The sequence below is a fragment of the Prinia subflava genome, chromosome 7 (genome assembly GCF_021018805.1).
Source record: "Prinia subflava isolate CZ2003 ecotype Zambia chromosome 7, Cam_Psub_1.2, whole genome shotgun sequence".
Lineage (NCBI taxonomy): Eukaryota > Metazoa > Chordata > Aves > Passeriformes > Cisticolidae > Prinia > Prinia subflava.
In genome coordinates, this window is record NC_086253.1 from 917519 (window position 1) to 938813 (window position 21295).

General features: G+C 48.6%; 1 protein-coding gene across 5 annotated transcripts in view; it reads left to right on the top strand.

Moving 5' to 3' along the window:
• The window catches only part of EXOC6B (exocyst complex component 6B), a 262928-nt gene that overhangs the window by 101879 nt on the left and 139754 nt on the right, over positions 1-21295 (top strand). For all 5 annotated transcript variants that reach the window (XM_063401247.1, XM_063401249.1, XM_063401248.1 and 2 more), the window contains exons 7-8: positions 13185-13361; positions 17683-17751. In XM_063401247.1, the coding sequence (XP_063257317.1) occupies positions 13185-13361; positions 17683-17751 (246 nt within the window). The remainder of the gene's footprint in view (positions 1-13184; positions 13362-17682; positions 17752-21295) is intronic.

Below are 21295 nucleotides of genomic sequence, written 5' to 3' on the forward strand. Positions count from 1 at the left end.
TTGGGGGGTCACGTTCACACCTTGTGAAAAGCAGGTGCAGCCCCATTAACTCCAGATGGAGGCAGAGCAGTCAAAACCCTTTGTAATTTTGTCCTTCAGCTTCCCCAGCCCCGTCCTGCAGGGAGAGAAACATTCCCTATTAAAAAAAAAAAGGGATTTTTTTCCTGTTTCAGTAGCAGGTGGAGTTGGTCACCTGGCAGAGGGGGTGGCTCCATAAAGCTGTAATTCCCGAGGGCTGGGCAGGGATGCCACACGTGTGGCACTCGTGGGGACTCAGGGAAGACCTCCCAGCTCCACTTTGCCCTTTTAAAAGGCCCATAAACGAAAATTGGAAAGGGCTGGAGGGGAGGTGTGAGATTTTTTCCGGGGTTTTTTATTTGCAGAGTTACGTTTTTTATCCCTAATAGGTTTATAATACGCAGCTCCCTTGATTTGTTTCCATAAAATTAACCAGTAAATTTCAAATGGAAAAAAGCCCCTAATAGGAACCACCTTTGCCAAGGCTGAAACGCTGCTGTGTTCAGGAAAGGTGGACCAGGGCATTTTCCCCTCTGCCAGGTTTTTCTCCTGGAGTGCCACATGTTGGAGGGATATAAAACTTTTACTAACGAGAACTTGGAGGAATTCTGACTTTCTAATTGCCCTTTTTTTAATTCTCTTTTTTTTTTTCTTTTTCTTGGTACAAGCTGCTGTTTATTTTGGGCTCTTAAAAAGCAGGATTGTAATTTGGAAGTCTGGGAGCTGGAAAGGAGGTGGGGAGGATCCAGACCGGTGGCCAGGGAAGGGCTGGGGGTGGCTCTGCTGATTCTGCTGGGAGTTTGGATCCTGGGAATCCTGTCCTTGGCACTGGGGTTGGGATCATTTGGATTTGATTCTTTTAATATTTTTAAAGGTATTTTTGAGCCAGGATTGCGTTGTGGAGTCCAGAGAAGGGCAGGCAGTTCTTGCTGAGACCACCCTGGGGTGGTGGCACTGTGGGGACAGGGTGGGGACGGGTCACAGGTGGGGCTGGGGGATCTTGGAGGGCTTTTCCAACCTTAGTGGCTGTGGGATTCCGGGATCTACATAAATCCCGAGTTACTGCTGGTTGGGATGTTCATGGAATGTTTTGGTCATGAAGGAAACCTTGAATCTCATCCAGTCCCACTGTCCCAGGTGGATCCAGCCTGGCCTTGGGCACTGCCAGGGATCCAGGGGCAGCCCCAGCAAAGCTGGGAATTCCAGCCCAGCCCCTCCCCACCCTCCCAGGCAGCAATTCCTGCACAAGATCCCAGCCCAATCTCCCCTTTCCCAGTGGGAGCCATTCCCTGTGTCCTGTCCCTCCATCCCTTGTCCCCAGTCCCTCTGCAGCTCTCCTGGAGCCCCTTCAGGGACTCTAGAATTCCCTGGAGTTTTCCCTTCTCCAGGTGGAACAGTTTGTGTTGGAAGGGATCTCAAAGCTCATCCCATCCCATCCCATCCCATCCCACTGTCCCAGGGTGCTCCAGACCCCATCCAGCCTTTCCTTGGGCACTCCCGGGAATCAGACAGGAATTGCTGGATGCCCTTGTCCTGCCCAGGGAGTCCTGAGCTGGGAAATCCACGGAATCAGGCCTGGATTGAGTCCTGGGTGTGCCTGGTGCTCATCCCTCAGTGCCCACAGAGGGAGATCCAGGCTCTGTCCTGTGGAGTTTTCCTTGAGCTGAGCACGGTCCTGGCTGGGCTGAGCTCAGGCTGAGCCTGGCTAAGCTGAGCCCAGGACCCTCCTGTGTGGTTGGGACAGTAGGAGAGGGAAAGAAAAGGAAAATCCAACCCTTCCAGGGCTTTTGAATGCCCAAAAAAGCTCTTTGTAGTTTCCCCAGATGCCTTTAGAGGGCAGATCATGCCCAGGGAATAACGGGTTTGGGACGTGCTCGATATCCCTGGTGCTGGACTCGTAAGGTTGGAGCACTCACAACATGCAGAGGTTTTTGGGTTTTTTTTCTTAAAAGCATAACTTGAATTCTACAATAACTTGTGGTGCTTTCAAGGGTGACCATGAAGTGAATTTACAGCAGCGGAATGAGATCAGGTTTTGATTTATTGCCGCGGACTTAAAATCTTTTTAGGTTCAGTCCTAAAAATTGTGGTGTGAGTGAAATATTAGTGATGGATGCAGGGAGAAAAATCCTGGGAACATACTGTGGGAGAGGAGAATTATGTAATGTGTTGACTAAGTTCATTTTTATGTTAAAAAAGACCACAAAAAGTGGTTTCAGTTGGGAGAGTTGGTTTTGGAGAGCAGTGCTGAGTGCTGAATGTATAATTTCATTTTTCTCTGCTGTAATCTCTTCTCTAAATCCCCAACCCTCACGCCCCAGCGCTTAGAAAAAAAATGTATTTATCAACAGAATATTTCACATTATCAGAGGGATCTTTGTGAAGCGAAGGCAGGAAAATGAAATTGAAGCTCTTCTGTAAAGTTGAAACTTCTCATATTGGGATTAAATATTCCTTAAAGTCACTGTGCTGGGGGAGGCAGGGCCTGGCTAATTCTGTGATTAATTAAAACCAGCACTAACCAAGTCATGTTCTGCTTTCTTCTGCTGCTCCCTGAAGCTCAGGGATCCTGGGGAAGATGATTATTCCTGAAAAAGCCATTTTGTTCTCCCCCAGCCCAGCCGCTCTTTGTGGCTCAGCCCCGTTGGCAGCTGCTTTGTGGGTTTCTCATCAAAAAAACCAGAGGGGTTATTCCCAAACAGAATGAAAAGGGCTTTGTTCCAGCAAGGATTTATCCTTGTTTTTTGAAATCAAGTTTTTAAAATCTCCTGAAGGTGGAGGTGCTGCTGCTCCTGGGATGTGCCTGGGGGCTCTTTGGGTTCTGTGGGTTTTAGGGTTCAGCCTTCCACGGTGATCCTTGCCCAGATTGCTCCCAAGGTTCTGGTGGAAAAGGGAAAAGGGCTGACACGATCCAGCGGGGTCTGTGCCCAGCGTTTGGCTCTGCCCCACACAGCATCCCAGACCGGGCAGACAGGGAGTGGACAGATGGACAGATGGACAGATGGACAGATGGACACGAGGGGATGAGGGCTGGGCGGGGTGGTCACTCCAGAGAGCTGGGACAGAACCTCAGGGAGTTCATCAGGGCAGGGGCTGGAGCTGCTCCTGGACTGGGGCAACCCCAGCACAAATCCAGGCTGGGAGGGGAAGGAAGGGATGGAGAGCAGCCCTGGGAGGAGGGTTTGGGATGCTGGGGATGAGGCTGGAATGGTCCAGACCCCCCCAGGCCCAGGCTGCTCCAAAGGAAAGGTGGGAATTGTGTCCCTGTGCCCTGCTCAGGTGATTCCCCACGGGCAGAGCTGCCCCAGCCCTGGGGCCAACAGCAGAAGGACGTGGAGCTGCTGGAGAGAGCCCAGAGGAGCCGCGGAGCTGCTGCAGGGCTGGAGCCCCTCTGCTCTGGAGCCAGGCTGGGAGAGCTGGGAATGTTCCCCTGGAGAAGGGAAGGCTCCAGGGAGAGCTGCCAGCCCCTGGCAGGGCCTGCAGGGGCTCCAGGAGAGCTGCAGAGGGACTGGGGACAAGGGATGGAGGGACAGGACACAGGGAATGGCTCCCACTGGGAAAGGGGAGATTGGGCTGGGATCTTGTGCAGGAATTGCTGCCTGGGAGGGTGGGGAGGGGCTGGGCTGGAATTCCCAGCTTTGCTGTGGCTGCCCCTGGATCCCTGGCAGTGCCCAAGGCCAGGCTGGACACTGGGGCTTGGAACCACCTGAGATGGAGGTGGAACATGTTGGGTTTTGAGGTTTCCTTCCCACCCAAGACATTCCATGAGGATTTAACTTTGGTCCAGAGCTCCGAAGCACACGACACTTCAGGGGAGCAGCCATGGCCTATCCCTGGAAAAACATTCCTGTGCCATGGAAAACAGGAGCATGAGGGTGTCAGGACAGCCTGAGCCCAGCAGGCTCTTCCCAGGCACGAGGAACATTCCAGATCCCATTTCTGTCCCCAGCCACTGACCCTGTTCCCAGATCCCCGCCATGGAATGGGTCCTGTCAGGATCCTGTGGAATGGTTGAGGAGATTCTGGCTGCAGGTCTGGGACCTGAGAGAGATCCAAAGGATCTCTGCAGCTCTTCCCAGATCTCTTTTAAAGACCTACAGGCTGTCCTGTGGAAAAGCCAGAATCCTGTTTTGTCCAGGGTTGACCACACCGGGCTTTTCCTGGGATTTACGGAGTCCTGTGTGTTCCAGGAGAGTCAGGACCATCCCAGAGAGGCGCTCTGACCGTGGCCAGTCCCTGGGAATCCTTCAAAAACCCAGCCCAAGCTGATAAATGGAAACAAAAGCAGAATCTTGAAAGGAACCTTATCTCCAGATGCCAGAGGCCAGGGCGGGGGTGTGGAGCAGCCCTTTGGGAACTGCCAGGGACATCGGGATACAAGGATTCCATCCCAGCCAGGCCGGGGTAACTCCCTGGGGAGCTTTGGGGGGGTCAGCTGGTCAAGGAAAAGTGGAGCACCCATGGGTGCCAATCCCTGTCTGCTCTGTGGCTGAGGGAGCAGCTCCCACTGCAGTTCCTGCCACGGAAAACGGGGATAACAGGCAGGCTGCTCCTCAGGAAACCAGCAGCTTCCAGTGGCTGTGCCTCCCAGCTGGTGGGGAGGGAAAAGGGGAGGAAAACCCCTGGGAAGTGTTGGAATCAGGGAGTTCAGACTTGTGGCTGGAGTCAGGCCCCTGTGTGGTGTCGGAGCTCAGGCAGGGGCAGCTCCAAGCTGAGCACACTCCGATGGTTTTCCAGAATTCCCCCCAGATCAAAGCCTGGAAAGGCCAGCCCAGCACCTTCCCCCTTCAGTGAGATCTAATCCATGGCTGCTTTTGTCCTGAATATCCAGAGGGGTGAGGGTCCCCCCTTCCCTGGGCAAGGACAGATGTGGGGACAGCACCTGGAGAGTCCCTAGGGGGTTTGAGGAGCTCCTGGAGCTGGGAATATTTCCATGCTGGGGGTGATGCTGGGGCCTGGAGTTTCCCTGAGTGCCTTTGGGTTGAGGAGGAGCTCTCCTGGTGCTCCAGGCTCACTCCAAGCCCCAGAGCTGCACTGGGGGAGCACTGAGCCCCAGGAAGGGCAGGGAAAGGCTTGGAGCAACCTGGGATAGTGGAAGGTGTCCCTGCCCGTGGAAAGGCTGGAATGGGATGAGCTTTTCCAACCCAAACTGCTCTGTGATTCCATGAACTGCCCAGTTTTGTAATTCTGCAATTCTCTGGTAGAATGTCCTTAAGTCAAAGCCTGAATTTGTCCCTTTAACTCCCCCCTCTCCTCTCCAGCTTCATTCCCTTTTCCTGTTTCTTTTCCTGAGGAAACAAAGCCTTTTGCCTGAATTTCTCCTTTTTAACAGTTTCACTGGAAAAAATCCCCAACCCCAAAGCCTGTTCCTTGTGCCATCCCTGCTTGTCAGGGAGCGTGTTGGAACAAAGCCTGGCTTGGAAAACAATCCCAATTCCTGGGAGAGCTCCCAAGGCCAGGCCCTGCACGGTTGGGAGCTCCTGACTCATTCCAGACCCTCTCACCTGTGACCAGATTTGGTTGTGATTCCTCTGCTGCTCCCTCTCTTACTCAGGGCTTTGGTTGGGTCCCAATTAGGAGTGAGGCGAGGTTAACCCGACCTGTGGGAGTTTCCAGGGCAGCTCTGAGTCACGGCCGTGTCTCACGGGGGAGAGGAGCCTCCTCGGGCACAGCTAAACCAGCCCCGGGCTGGGGGATTTCACCCAGGGGTGCTCCCAGCTGGAAAAGGAATTTGGAATCGTTGGTAGGAGCGGATCAAAGAATCTCAGCTCCGTCTCAGCTCAGATAAATTGTAAACCATTTATCTGCCCAGGAGCTGGGGCTGCTGGAGCGGAGCCCCGAGCTGTGGAGTTGTCGGGCCGAGGACTTTCATGTGTTTGAAATTCCCTGTGGAACACCCGTCCTCCTCCTCCTCCTCCTCCTGCTTCTCCAGTCCCCCGAGCTCCTTCTCGGCTCCTCCGCCGTGCGTAAATGTGATAAATAAACTTTGTAATTGCACGGCTGAGCTCCCTTTGAAGCTGCCCGCAGATCTGGATCCCACAGAAGTGTAAATCAACACTTCGGCCATAAAGGGCTTCTTAAAAAGTGGCTTTTTTTTTTTTTTTTGCGCAGCTGACCCGGAGGCTGTGGTTGCCCAAGGCTTTTTATCAAGCCTTGTGTGATAAATTTCTCCTTGCAAGGGAGAGTCTGGATCATTCCCTTCTCCAGTGCTGGGCTGAGCAGCCTCCCCCCAAAACAGCTGAGGTTTAATTGGTTTAGTATAAAAATCTGAATTAAAGCAGTTACTGAGTGAACTCCGAGGATGGAAATAGGGCTGAGCTCATCCCATGGGCTTAACCCTGTGCCATGTTCCATGGGCAAGGACATCTCCCACCCACTGTCCAACCTGGCCTTGGGCACTGCCAGGGATCCAGGGGCAGCCACAGCAAAGCTGGGAATTCCAGCCCAGCCCCTCCCCACCCTCCCAGGCAGCAATTCCTGCACAAGATCCCAGCCCAATCTCCCCTTTCCCAGTGGGAGCCATTCCCTGTGTCCTGTCCCTCCATCCCTTGTCCCCAGTCCCTCTGCAGCTCTCCTGGAGCCCCTGCAGGGACTCTGAGGATTCCCTGGATTTTTCCCTTCTTCAGGGGAACATTCCCAGCTCTCCCACCTGGCTCCAGAACCCTGGAATGGTTTGTGTTGGGAAGGACTTCAAATCCCATCTCATTCCAACCCCAACACCTCCCACTGTCCCAGGCTGCTCCAGCCCCAGTGTCCAACCTGGCCTTGGGCACTGCCAGGGATCCAGGGCAGCACAAGCAGGAATTGTTGGGAATCCCGTGGGGTCCTGCTGCCACAGCAGTGCCCTTGTCCTGGCCAGGGAACATTGAACTGTAAAATCTGTGGAATTAGGCCTGGAATAAATCCAGGCTGGGAAAAGGAGCAGGAGCAGGGGCTGAGGGTAAATCATGGGGTGAGAGCAAAGCAAAGGGGGAATTGCATTTTCCTCATCACATACTCGACGCCAAAAACCTGGATTTGAGGAAAATTGATCTTTAGGAATACCAGACTCGAGGTGGATTTCAGCTCTGGATGTGCCGAGGTGGAAGAGACATTTTAGGGAATGAGGAGTGAGGAGTTGAGGCTGAGTCTGTGCGGGGCACTGGGGAGAGCAACCCCGTCCAGTGCTGCACTTCCAAACTCCTTTTGTTTAACGGCCTGGAAGGGAGTTCAAAAAAACCCTCCCATGGTTGGGCCTCGTTTCCTGAGCCCAGGGAGAGCTTTGTCAGCCAAACCTCCAACAAATTGTCTGCTCTGATAACGAGTTAGCACCGGGAGCGGGAGAGGCCGAGCCCCTCCTCGTCCCGCCAGCGCCGGCCCCGCCGACAAACTCAAAGCAGGAGCTGCGGCCGTGTGCTGAGTTTACACCTTGCAATAATAATCCCTGCTTTTATCTGATCCCAGGGGGATTTTATAACTTTGGAATGGCTCTCTGGCAGGGCTCCAGCCCTACTGTCATTTTTTATTAATGTTCTTTTTTTCCTACCCCCGTAGCCAGTCTGCTTTGCTGCCTTTTTTTTTTTTTTTCTCCCCCTTCTTTTTTTTCCCTAAGATTGTTTAAGGAATATGTATCCCATTCCTAGGGATATCGGGAAATGATGTTTGAAAATTCGGTGTCTCAGCCCATTAGAGGGGTCTGTAAAACCATCCCAGCAGGAACTAATCAAAACTACCAAAGCCAGCCTTTAAATCATCGCTCCCTTTAAATCACCAGCCCCTGCTCCCCGGGCCTTATCTCGTGTCTCATCAGGAAAAACCTAATTAGATTCTGCTCAAAAGTAAATATTGGTGGGTGGAGGTGAGAGGAGGTGAGGGGAGACTCAAGTGTTTGAGAACGGGTGCGGAAAACAAGGTGAAGGTATAAAAATAACAATGTTGGAGTTTTAAAGGAGCTCCTTCCTCCTGGAGGTGGGGAAACAACTTTTCCGTAGGGTGGCTCTGGAGGCAGAGCCTGGAGGAGTCCCTGGCCTGCTCTGGGAATGCTCCCATGGCACTGGGAATGATCCCATGGCATTGGGAATGAGCCCATGGCATTGGGAATGATCCCATGGCATTGGGAATGACTCCATGGCATTGGGAATGATCCCATGGCACTGGGAATGCTCCCATGGCACTGGGAATAATCCCATGGCACTGGGAATGAGCCCATGGCATTGGGAATGAGCCCATGGCATTGGGAATCACTCCATGGCAGTGGGAATGCTCCCATGGCACTGGGAATGAGCCCATGGCATTGGGAATGAGCCCATGGCATTGGGAATCACTCCATGGCATTGGGAATGAGCCCATGGCATTGGGAATGAGCCCATGGCATTGGGAATCACTCCATGGCATTGGGAATGATCCCATGGCACTGGGAATGATCCCATGGCATTGGGAATGATCCCATGGCATTGGGAATCACTCCATGGCATTGGGAATGATCCCATGGCACTGGGAATGATCCCATGGCATTGGGAATGATCCCATGGCATTGGGAATGATCCCATGGTATTAGGAATTACTCCATGGCATTGGGAATGAGCCCATGGCATTGGGAATGATCCCATGGCACTGGGAATGATCCCATGGCATTGGGAATGATCCCATGGCACTGGGAATGATCCCATGGCATTGGGAATGACTCCATGGCATTGGGAATGAGCTCATGGCATTGGGAATGATCCCATGGCACTGGGAATGATCCCATGGCATTGGGAATGACTCCATGGCATTGGGAATGATCCCATGGCAGTGGGAATGATCCCATGGCATTGGGAATGATCCCATGGCATTGGGAATGACTCCATGGCAGTGGGAATGCTCCCATGGCACTGGGAATGACTCCATGGCACTGGGAATGAGACCATGGCATTGGGAATGAGACCATGGCATTGGGAATGAGCCCATGGCATTGGGAATGATCCCATGGCATTGGGAATGACTCCATGGCATTGGGAATGATCCCATGGCATTGGGAATGATCCCATGGCATTGGGAATGATCCCATGGCACTGGGAATGAGCCCATGGCATTGGGAATGATCCCATGGCATTGGGAATCACTCCATGGCATTGGTAATCACTCCATGGTGTTGGGGTGCAGGTTTGTGGCCAGGGTCACTCGATCTCGAGGAGTTGAGTTGCTTTGAAAACCCCAACCATGAAAAACACAGCTCCAAAAAATTCACCTCTGCCTCGGTTGGGTGGGTTTGGTTGTGGGGGGTGAAGAAGGTGGAGTTGCTGTTTGCAAACTTGCAGGAGTTTTTTCAGGATGGATCTGGGAATGCTGAGGAAAGTCCTTCCTGTTGAGGGCTCTGAATCCCAGGATGGTTTGGAAGGGACATTAAAAATCATCCAGTGCCACCCCTGCCATGGGCAGGGACACCTCCCACTGTCCCAGGTCTCCTGAAAGTCTTCTGACGTGTGCCCGATGACAACCTCAGTCCACAGACGTGGGTCACTGACCCGGGCCTGGCCCTGGAGGGGGAAAGGTGCCTTTGCTTGTCCTACCAGCCCGTCTGGAAAGAGAATTCCTGTCAGGAACTGGGAATTCTGCCCTGGTGGAGTGATTGGGGTGCCCCTGGTCTCCTGGGCTGCTGAGGATCAGGGAAGTGGCTGTGCTTGGAGGGAACTTCAATGCACACTTTGTGTTTGATTCTCAAATGCAGCATCAGCTGTGAACAGGCCTTGGCTCTCCTGCCTTGTTTTATGTTCCCATGGAGCAGAGTGAGCCGGGATTGATGGTCCTGGATGACAGAGGCAATTCCACAGGATAACCCCAAAGTGGCCTCACTTTCATGGAAACCACACCAAAGGGTGGGGGGATTTTGGATTGGATTTGTCATCCCCTGAGGGCTTTGGGCCCATCGGTTTTCCGAGGGCACTCTGAGGCACTTTCCGAGGGCTTTGATGTGGGGCCTCTTCCCTGGGCTCCTCCAGGCCCTTTGTGGGGAGCAGAACCCCCCAAACCCCTCTGCAGGTCGGGTTTGATCCTTCCTGTGCCGCAGCAAATCCATGGAAGGGTTGTTCTGCTGCACCCCGGCCCGGGGAGGTGCTGGGAGCGAGCTGGGGGTGGGAATTCTGTAGGATAATCCCGGATTTCTCCGGAGCTGCTTCCTCTGGGCCTCCCCCAGCTCTGCCTTTCCCTCACGGTGAAACCGAAACCTCGGTGACTCCACGAGGCTGCAGAAAATTTGATATTTCTCACTTCTGGGTCACCTCAGTCCGGATTGTTTCCTGCCAGGGGTGAGAGGTTGAGAATGCCCTCCTGGAGATGGAATTCCTTTTTTTTTTTATTCTGAGGGTGGGCATGCCCTGGCACAGGTGCCCAGCTTTGCTGTGGCTGCCCCTGGATCCCTGGCAGTGCCCAAGGCCAGGCTGGACACTGGGGCTGGGAGCAGCCTGGGACGTGGAATGGGATCAACTTTATGATCCCTTCTAACCCAAACCATTCCTGGATTCTGTGATTTTCCCAGCCTGGTGCTTGGACTTTAATCCAGATCAAAATTCTTCTCGTGATAAATCAGTTTATTTGCATGAGAAGTGCAAAATCAAAGCATGGGGGAGTAAATTCCTTGTGGGGCTCCTTGTCCTGGAGCGATGCCGGAGGGACAGATTTCCTTGATTTCTAAACAACTGGAAGTTATGAAGTCTTATCAATATTTGGTTTGGATCTTATCAATATTGACACCTGGCCACGTCCTGCTGTGCTCCCACAGCAGAGCTGGATGAGGGAAGATCAATCCCTGTTGGAAAAGAGGTGGCACCAAGGCCGGGGATTCTCAGGGAGCATTTCCACGGATCCTTGGTGACACCAATTCCGTGTCCAGCCTGAAATCCCGCGTGTTTCATGCCGAAACAGAGGAGTCCAGGGCTGGCAGCAGCGTCCTCCAGCTCCTTATCCCACATTTCCCTCTCCCATGACCGCCTGTGCGCTCCGGGCCCGCTCCGCCCTGCTTAATGATCCGTGTCCAGCTCGGGGCTTCGTCCAAAACTTCGCCTTTTCCCACTCTTTGATTCTCCCCTCTGCAGAAGGAGAGGGATTACATAAACTGGAGGGTTTAATGAGCGCGCCGGGCTTGCTTTTGGGGGAATTTCCAGCAGATTCAGGGTTATAACTTCATTAGGCCTGGTTGGGAAACTGATGGCCGCGCTGGGCGGGCCCGAGGGTGGGCCCGAGCCCGACCCTTTGTTGTGTTCTCTTCTGAAGGACAGAACGTTCCTGCCCCTTTTTGAAGTCCTAATTCCCTTTATGGGATGTTGCAAGGCCTTTCTATAGAGTGCTGCCTCTGAAGTCCGAGAGCCCCTTTCCCCATCGGCCTCGCGTCCCGACACCGGGAGCAAAGCTGGGTCCTGGGCAGTGTCCGCCCAGACCTTTCCCTCTGGGGCTTTGTTGCAAGAATTCCCATTGTTGGGATTCATCCCTGAAGAGGGGTTTTGAAGGGATGGGTTGGGAGTCCCCTGGCTCAGCTGGGAGGAGCACTCGGAGTAAATAAACTCCAGGGCTACTCCTGCTTTCCAACCACTAGAGGTCAAGGTTGTGCTGTGGGATAACACATCCCACAAGGACAGCACATCCCCATCCAAGGATTCGCTCCACATCCACCTCCAGGGGCAGCTTTGTACTCTGAATTTTGTTATCAATTACCTGGCTTGTTAATTAATTCAGAGCTGATTGTGTGTGCTCGGGGTGAGGAGCACTTTGAGGTGGAATTTCCAAGGAATGGGATATCCATGCCTAGATTTTCCAAGGAATGAGATCTTCGTGCTGTTCTTGGATTTCAGTATTCCTCAGCTGCAGGAATTACTCCAGTGCTCAGTCCCTGGTGGGGTTTTGCTTCCCAAAAAGAGATTCCAAAGGGATTTTGAGGCTGGCAAAAATCAAAGCTGCTCCCGAATTATTTTTGGGGGGATGTTAAAACTTCCAAGTGTTGAAAAGGAAATAATCTGGGAGGCTTCCACACGGATAAAGCTTTGTGCTCTCTGCAGTTCAGGTAGCAAAAGTAATTAGTAATTAGGGATTTGTAATAGTAATTTAAAAGGTTTTATTTCTCCCTTGGTGTTGCTGAGAGATGAGTCTCTAACAGGTTTGATGGTTTTCCTGCTTCCCTTGAAATCCAGGGATTTCTGGATCTGTATTTCTGAATCTATCACATTCCCACATGGAAGGGGATGGGCCCCTTTTGCCACCTCAGAGAATCCTGGGGTTTCAGAGTGTCCAGGAGCTCCCTGAGCTTGTGGAAAGTGTCCTTGCCCATGGAATGAGAGGATCCTTAAGATCCTGTCCATGATTCCATGATTCCCACACACTTTTCTTCGGATACATAAAAAATCCACAGCAAAATACGGGGAGGAATCCTCTAAATCTTTGTCTAAATCTGTATAAATTCCAGGTGTTCCCAGTGTTTATTTTCCAGTTAAACCAGTACACAAACCCGTGTGTCCAGCACTGCCACATCCCTGGGATTGGCTTTTTTCCCTGCTTTTGGCTGGGATGTGGCCCTGGAGCCCCGTTGTGTGTCCGTGCTGTTCCCATTCCGTGTCCTCCGGTTTGAACTGGATCAGCTCCTCAGCAACTGGGGCTGAACCACTCTTCCTGTTGAGTACTGTGCTCCATATCAAAGGAAAAACAGGGAATTTTTCCAGGAGGGCACAGCATGACCTCAGCTGCCAGACAACCCCAAAATCCCTGGAATAACTTCCCACCTCCCTGTCCCGGCGCTTCCAGCTCCTTCTCCTCGAGCACCTTTTACAGCTCGTTCCGCACATCAACAACGCGCAATTAAACCCTCCCGGGCTCCCACAAACGCTCTCAGGAGCCTCTGGGGCCCAGATGTGGAATGTTCTGTGCCGCCAGGGCCGGAGCTGAGGCTCCTGGAGCAGGTTCAGGCGGTCCCTGCTCACTGTGACAGTCACCACATGGCCCGCGGGCCAGCACGGGGCCGGGATTTGGGAATGAGGCAGGAGCGTGGTTGGATTGCTCCATAATCCCTGGCCTGCTCTGCAGACGGATCTGGGAATATCTGGGCTGGGGGAAAGGCGACGTGTTGGAATTCCGCTGAGTGTGCAGCGCCTCCGGCCCCCTTTGTCCCCTTCCAGGCCTGAAATCCAAGTGAAATCCCAGGTGGAATCTGTGTTTTCTCCTAGGCACAGCAGCAGAGGAACCTGGACAACATCGTGTCCCAGCAGCCCAGGATTGGCGGGGGGAAGAAATCCAAGAAGGAATTCAGCGCCAGCTCCGAGCTGGAGGTGAAGAACACCAGCCCCATGTCGGAGCAGGATTCGGGGATCCTGGATGTGGAGGATGAGGATGAGGAGGAAGAGGTAACAGTGCAGCGCCAAGCCAGAGACAGTGGGCACTGTGGGGTGGCTGTGGGGTCTCAGGGGTTTGCTCCTTGCTCATGGGGATGTCCTGAAGGTGCAGAGGAGGCTGCAGAATGTGGGATGTGTCCCAAAATTCGGCTGTTTTGTGGTTTTGTCCCTATTCCCATTGCCAGGCTCAGCAGAGAGGCCAAGGATTGAGAAGTGCCCACCCCAGTCTGTCCCAGCACCTTCCTGGTGCTGCTGGAGAACATCCATCCCTCATGGAAACATTGCTCCATAACCCAAATCGTGGCCTTTGTCCTGGTTTGCCTTTGGATAAAGGGATTGTCAGGATGGGAGTAGGAAATTGTCCATGGGCAGGGACACCTCCCACCATCCCAGGCTGATCCAAGCCCCAGTGTCCAACCCAGCCTTGGGCACTGCCAGGGATCCAGGGGCAGCCACAGCAAATTTGGGAATTCCAGCCCAGCCCCTCCCCACCCTCCCAGGCAGCAATTCCTGCACAAGATCCCAGCCCAATCTCCCCTTTCCCAGTGGGAGCCATTCCCTGTGTCCTGTCCCTCCATCCCTTGTCCCCAGTCCCTCTGCAGCTCTCCTGGAGCCCCTGCAGGCCCTGCCAGGAGCTGGCAGCTCTCCCTGGAGCCTTCCCTTCTCCAGGGGAACATTCCCAGCTCTCCCAGCCTGGCTCCAGAGCAGAGGGGCTCCAGCCCTGCAGCAGCTCCGCGGCTCCTCTGGGCTCTCTCCAGCAGCTCCACGTCCTTCTGCTGGATGGAATTCCATATATTCCATATATTCCAAGCTCTATAGTGGATATTCTGGGAAGATTTGGAGTAATTGAATTGATATTTCTTCTTTTACAAAGCTGCATGTGCAGAAGAGCTCAGCTCGTTTTTTTTCCTAAAATAATTTATAAAATAATATTTATTATATTATAAAATAATAATTATTTTAGCAAAAGTAATATAATTAAAAATTACTATTAGCATATTTTATAATATAAAATAATTTTAATGTAATATTCATCCCCTGCATATAACCCCAGCACAGTTGGGGGATTTGTGTTTATTTCCAACAAACCTCCCCGTGGAAAGGACTCGACTGTCCCTGCCTGGTGCTGCAGTTCCTGGATCGGGAATTCTGCAGCTGCCCATGGAGATGGGAGCTGTGCAGGGTGGCCCAGCCGATTTTTCCTGAGCCTGTGTGTGGGCTTGGAAGTTCTTCCAGAAAATCAGAGCCTGGAATTGTTGCTTTGACGGAATTTCTCTGGGGGAATCAAACTTTTTTTTGGCCGAATCCCGATTTTCTCAGCCTTTATCAGAACAGTTTCTCCATGGAGCCCGTTCCAGTTGGAGTCCTGGATCCGAGCGGGGCAAAACCCTTTGATCCCGGATTGAAATTCCTGGAAAACGCTGCCTGCTTTCAAGAGGGTGTGGAGGGATGAGAGATCCTGAAAACCCCCGGTGGGTGGGGAGCTGCCCTGCCCAGGGATTCCCAGGGCTTTTCCAAGGATTTCGGGATCCAGCGGGGGTCACTGCTGGGTGTTTCACCATCAGGAGGGCTCCTGGTTCTGGAGGAGTAAAGGGAGGGGAGAGCTGAGGGGTCCTGAGGAGCTGAGTTTTTAGAGTGGAATTTAGTTATATCTGAATTTTTTAGAGTTATATTCACCTAAAAGTTATTTTTTTTTAGTTATATTCACCTAAAAGTTATTTTTTTTTAGTTATATTCACCTAAAAGTTTTTTTTTAGTTATATTCACCTAAAAGTTTTTTTTTTTAGAGTTATATTCACCTAAAAGTTTTTTTTTTTAGTTATATTCACCTAAAAGTTATTTTTTTTTAGAGTTATATTCACCTAAAAGTTATTTTTTTTTAGTTATATTCACCTAAAAGTTATTTTTTTTTAGAGTTATATTCACCTAAAAGTTATTTTTTTTAGAGTTATATTCACCTAAAAGTTATTTTTTTTAGAGTTATATTCACCTAAAAGTTATTTTTTTTTAGAGTTATATTCACCTAAAAGTTATTTTTTTTAGAGTTATATTCACCTAAAAGTTATTTTTTTTTAGTTATATTCACCTAAAAGTTATTTTTTTAGAGTTATATTCACCTAAAAGTTATTTTTTTTTAGTTATATTCACCTAAAAGTTATTTTTTTAGAGTTATATTCACCTAAAAGTTACTTTTTTTTAGTTATATTCACCTAAAAGTTATTTTTTTTAGAGTTATATTCACCTAAAAGTTATTTTTTTTTAGTTATATTCACCTAAAAGTTTTTTTTTTTAGAGTTATATTCACCTAAAAGTTATTTTTTTTTAGTTATATTCACCTAAAAGTTTTTTTTTTTTAGAGTTATATTCACCTAAAAGTTTTTTTTTTTAGTTATATTCACCTAAAAGTTATTTTTTGTTAGAGTTATATTCACCTAAAAGTTATTTTTTTTTAGTTATATTCACCTAGAAGTTATTTTTTTAAGAGTTATATTCACCTAAAAGTTATTTTTTTTTAGTTATATTCACCTAAAAGTTTTTTTTTTTTTAGAGTTATATTCACCTAAAAGTTATTTTTTTTTAGTTATATTCACCTAAAAGTTTTTTTTTTTTAGTTATATTCACCTAAAAGTTTTTTTTTTTTAGTTATATTCACCTAAAAGTTATTTTTTTTTAGTTATATTCACCTAAAAGTTATTTTTTTTAGAGTTATATTCACCTAAAAGTTATTTTTTTTTTAGTTATATTCACCTAAAAGGTTTTTTTTTTTAGAGTGGAATGTATTTAGATTTGAATTTTTTAGATCTACACTCACCTTAAAGCGATTTTTAAGAGTGGAATGTATTTAGATTTGAAGTTTTTAGATCTACACTCACCTAAAATTGATTTTTTTGAAGTTAAACTGATTTAGATGTGATTTTTTTACAATTTCATTCACCAAATGGGATTTTTTAGAGTGGCTTTAATTGAAATATGATTGTTTTTAGAGTTATAGCCACCTAAATGTCATTTTTTACAGTGGAATTTAGTTATAGTTGATTTTTTTAGTGTTACACTCACCTAAAAGTGGATTTTTGGAATGACACTTATTTAATATTTGAATTTTTTAGATCTACATTCACCTAAAACTGATTTTTTTGAAGTTAAACTGATTTAGATGTGATTTTTTAAAATAATTTCATTCACCTAAATGTGAATTTTTAGGGAGGCATTCATTTATATGAGATATTTTTTAGAGTTGAACTCACCTAAATGTCATTTTTAGAGTGGAATTTAGTTATATTTGAGTTTTTAGAGCGACACTCACCTATAATTGGCATTTTGGAGTGACACCAATTTATGTAATTCTTGATAAAATATTTTAATCAATTATATTTTTGTATAACATATTTAAAAAGTACAATTTAAATGATTTTAATAGTTTCATTTATCCAGTATGATTTTTTAGAGTGACATTAATTTATATTTGATTTTTTTTAAGATTTCCCTTCTCTCCATGTGATATTTTAGTGTTTCACTTACCCATATTTAATTTTTTTTCAGTTATCCTTGTTTATCCATGGAATTTTTATGAGTTACACTCACCTGGATTGGATTTTTTTTGGACTGACACTTATTTAAATTTAATTTTTTTAGAGCTACACTCCCCTAAATTTGATTTTTTACAGTGACATTCACCTAAATGTGATTTTTTTAGGATTTCAGTTGTCTTCTCTGTGATATTTTAAAGTTCCACTCCCCTATATTTAAAATTTTTTTTGCAGTTCCATTTATTTATAAATGAAATTTTTGTGAGTTGCACTCACCTGGATGGGATTTTTTAGAGTTACACTGATTAAAATTTGATTTTTTTAGAGTTTCACTCACCCCATTTAGGTGAATGAAACTCACCACATTTCCAGATCACTTAAATGTGATTTTCTGGAGTGACAAACGTATTTAAATATGGGGTTTTTTAGGATTTCAGTCTGTGATATTTTAGAATTCCACTCCCCTATATTTAATTTTTTTTTTTTGCAGTTCTGTTTATTTATAAATGAAATTTTTGTGAGTTGCACTCACCTGGATGGGATTTTTTGGAATTAACACTGATTTAAATTTGATTTTTTTAGAGTTTCACTCACCACATTTAGGTGGTTGATTTCCAAATCACCTAAATGTGATTTTCTGGAGTGACAAATGTATTTAAATACGATTATTTTAGGATTTCAGTGGTCTATCTGTGATATTTTAGCGCTCCACTCACCCAAAATTCAATATTTTGCATTTTTACTTCCTTATCCGTGGAATTTGGGTGCGTTTCCCTCGTTTTTCATGGATTTCCTCCCTGTTTTAGGTGCCTGGAGCCCAGGATTTGGTGGATTTCTCCCCGGTCTATCGATGTCTCCACATCTACTCCGTCCTGGTGAGTGAATCCGGGGTTTTCCTGCCCTGGGGAGGGAATAATTTTCCCTTCCCTGCAAAGGGAATTTTCTCTGACTGTCCCAAATCCTGAATTTTTAACATTTATCTTTCCTGGTTGTTTGATTTTCCTCCAAGAGTTCCTCTTTGGATGCAGGAATTTTTAATTATTATTTGTTATTTGTTATTTATTATTATTTTATCTTTTTTTTATTGCATGGAAATAGGGGAGTTTTGGGCAGGAATTGGTTGGATTCTGGTGTTGTTTTCTTCCAAGAATTATTTGGATTCATTTACTTCATTACTTCATGGAAATGGGAGAATTTTGGGGAGGAATTGGTTGGATTCTGATGCTCTTTACTCCAAGGAAAATGAATTATTCAATGGGAATGGGAGAATTTTGGGGAGGAATGGGTTGGATTCTGATGCTCTTTACTCCAAGGAAAATGGATTATTCAATGGAAATGGGAGAATTTTGGGGTGGAATTGGTTGGATTCCATTTCCTCCAAGAATTCTTTGGATTCTGTAACTTCATTATTCCATCAAATGGGACAATTTTGGGGTGGAATTGGTTGGATTTTGAGGGTGCTTCCTCCAAGAATTCCTCCTTGGATGCAGTAATTTTGTTATTCTGTGGGAATGGGAGAATTTGGGGGTAGAATTGGTTGGATTCTCTGATACCATTTTCTCCAAGAGTTCTTTGGATTCAGTAACTTTGTTATTCCGTACAAATGGAGGAGTTTTGGGGGAGAAATTGTTTGGACTCTGATGCTGTTTTCTCCAAGAATTCCCCTTTGGATGCAGTAATTCCATTATTCCCTGAGAAATGGGAGAGTTTTGGGCAGGAATTGGTTGGGTTCTGATGCTGTTTTCTCCCAGAATTCTTCTTTGGCCGCAGTAACTTCACCATTCCATGGAAATTGCAGAGTTTTGGGCAGGAATTCCTCAGGAATGGATCATTGACTGCACCTTGGAGACCTTCACTGCCCTCCCAGCTCTGTGTGGCAGGAGTGGCTTCCCCAAACCCACCCCTTGCCCGGATCACTCTGAGATTCCTGAGGGAAAAATTCCCACAGGTTGTGCCAGGGGCTCGTTTTTTAATGGAAAATGGTTCTAGAGCTGAGCCAGGGAGCTCCTGTTTCCATAGGCTGGCTCGTGGAATTCCATGGAATTCTGAACACATTGGGTTTTTTTAAATAATAATTGATAAGGAAGGCAGATAAGGAACCTTTGGAGCCCATCCTCCAACTCTGAATTTTTGGGATGCTTCCAGTAGCATCCAAGCCTTGAATCTCCTGATCCAAGGAACCTGTGGAACATTATCCCTTTTTTCCAGGGCCTTTGGATCTCATCCTCCTCCAGCTTCTAAATGTGGGGATGTTTCCGGGAGCATCCAAGCCCTGAATCTGCCATTCCAATGAACTTAGGGAGCTTCTTCCATTTTCCAGGGCCTTTGGAGCTCACCCTCCAAATTTTAATTTTGGGGATGCATCCTTGACTGTGCCATTCCACAGAACCTGTGGAGTCTCATCCCTTTTTCCAGGGCCTTTGGAGCTCACCCTGCAGCTCTGGATTTCAGGGATGCACCTGAGCCTTGAATCTCCTGATCCAAGGAACCTGTGGAGTCTCATCCCTTTTTAGGGACTTTTGGAACTCATCCTCCAACTTCTGAATTTGGGGATGTTTCCAGGAGGATCCAAGCCCTGAATCTGCCATTTCAAAGAACTTTCTTCCACTTTCCAGGGCCTTTGGAGCTCACCCTCCAAATTTTAATTTCAGGGATCCTTCCAAGCCTTGACTGTGCCATTCCACAGAACCTGTGGAGCCTCATCCCTTTCTAGGGACCTTTGGAATTCACCCTCCAATTCTGGATTTCAGGGATGCTTCCAGCAGCATCCAGGCCTTGACTGTGCCATTCCAAGGAACCTGCATCCCTTTTCCAGAGCCTTTGGAGCCGGGAGCTGTCGTGGGGCTCTTGCCTTGTGGTTGGGCAGCCCAAATCCCAGGCAGGAGATGAAAGGGGCTCTGTGCTGCCAGCTTCCCTCCCTTCCAGCCTGGACAGGGAATTGTTTCCCAGTTCCCGGCATCTCCAGCCATCCACACGAGTTTGCTGAAGGAAAAGAGCTGTCAGAAGCCCCGTTCCTATAAAACATCTTTTTGTGTTCATCTGTTCATAATTAGGTCATCTGGCCACGCTGCCGTGAGGTTTTCTTGGAATGAGAAATTCCCCTCCCCAGAATGGGTGGCTGTGTTTGTGTTGGAGGAGCATCCCAGCTCTCCAGGAGGGGAGGAGTTTGTTCTTTGGGAATTACGAGGGGGCTGGAAGGCTGGGGGGGCTGGAAGTGCCACTTTATGGGGGGAACCTTCAGGGAGGAACGTGGATCATGGAAATGGGATTGGGAATCTGAATGGAGGGGCTGTCATGCCTTGGTTTACACGAGGGAGTGGATTTGCCATGGGTTTAGTATGGATTTAATATGGATTTAATATGGGTTTAACTTGGATTCAATATGGATTTATTATGGGTTTGATGGCGTGAGTGCCCACAAAGGTGTTCTGAGGAGGGTCAGCAGCTGCTGCTGGTGGATGGAGCACTTTGGAACATTCCAAATGGTCGCATTCCATGGATTTCAAGGCCAAGACATGGAATTGCTTTGTTTCATGTGACAGAAACGGGTTTGTTTCTGCATTGGGGGTTTTTTGTGGTCTTGGTGCTTCACTTTTCAATCAGAAACAGGGACCGGTCCTCAGAAATGTGCCAGGGGCAGCAGCGGATCCGTGGCCAGATCCGTGGGATGGATCTGGGTGGGGTTGTCTCCTTCTGGAGGTGGGAATGGTGCAGGGGGCCGGGTGGTGGTGTCCCTACAAGGTGTCCCTACAAGGTGTCCCTACAAGGTTGTCCCTACAAGGTGTCCCTACAAGGTGTCCTTTCAAAGTGTCCCTACAAGGTGTCCCTACAAGGTGTCCCTACAAGGTGTCCTTTCAAAGTGTCCCTATGAGGTGTCCCTGCAAGGTGTCCCTCCAAGGCCCTGACGGGGATAACAAGGGCTGGGCTGAGAGGGGACGGCCAGGGGAGGTTCAGGTGGGATATTGGGAAAACTCCCCTGTGGGAAGGGTTTTCCAGCAGTCCCCGTCCCTGCGGGGATGTGGCCCTCGGGGACACGGGGCAGGGCTGGCCCTGGCAGGGCTGGGCACGGCTGCATTCAGTGCCAGAGGAGTTTTCCAGCCTCAGGTTTTCCGTGGAGAGGTTCAGCCAGGGCAGGGGGTCTGGGAGCAGCTCCCGCTCCCGTTCCTCTGTTCATTCCTACAAACGGGAATGGGGATGAACAACGAGCAGAAATCCCAGCAGAGCTCTAGGGAAGGGATTTTAGGGAGAAAAAAAATCCCCTGAGCAGCAAACTGCCCTTTTGCTGACCTGGGCCTGAATCCTGGCCTGGCTTTCTAGGTTCAGCTCGGGTGGAACAATGTCAGAGATCCTGCAAAGCACCGAGGGCACGGCCCCGGCAGCGTCGGGCGGAAGGATCATAATGTAATAGTTCCCCAAAAC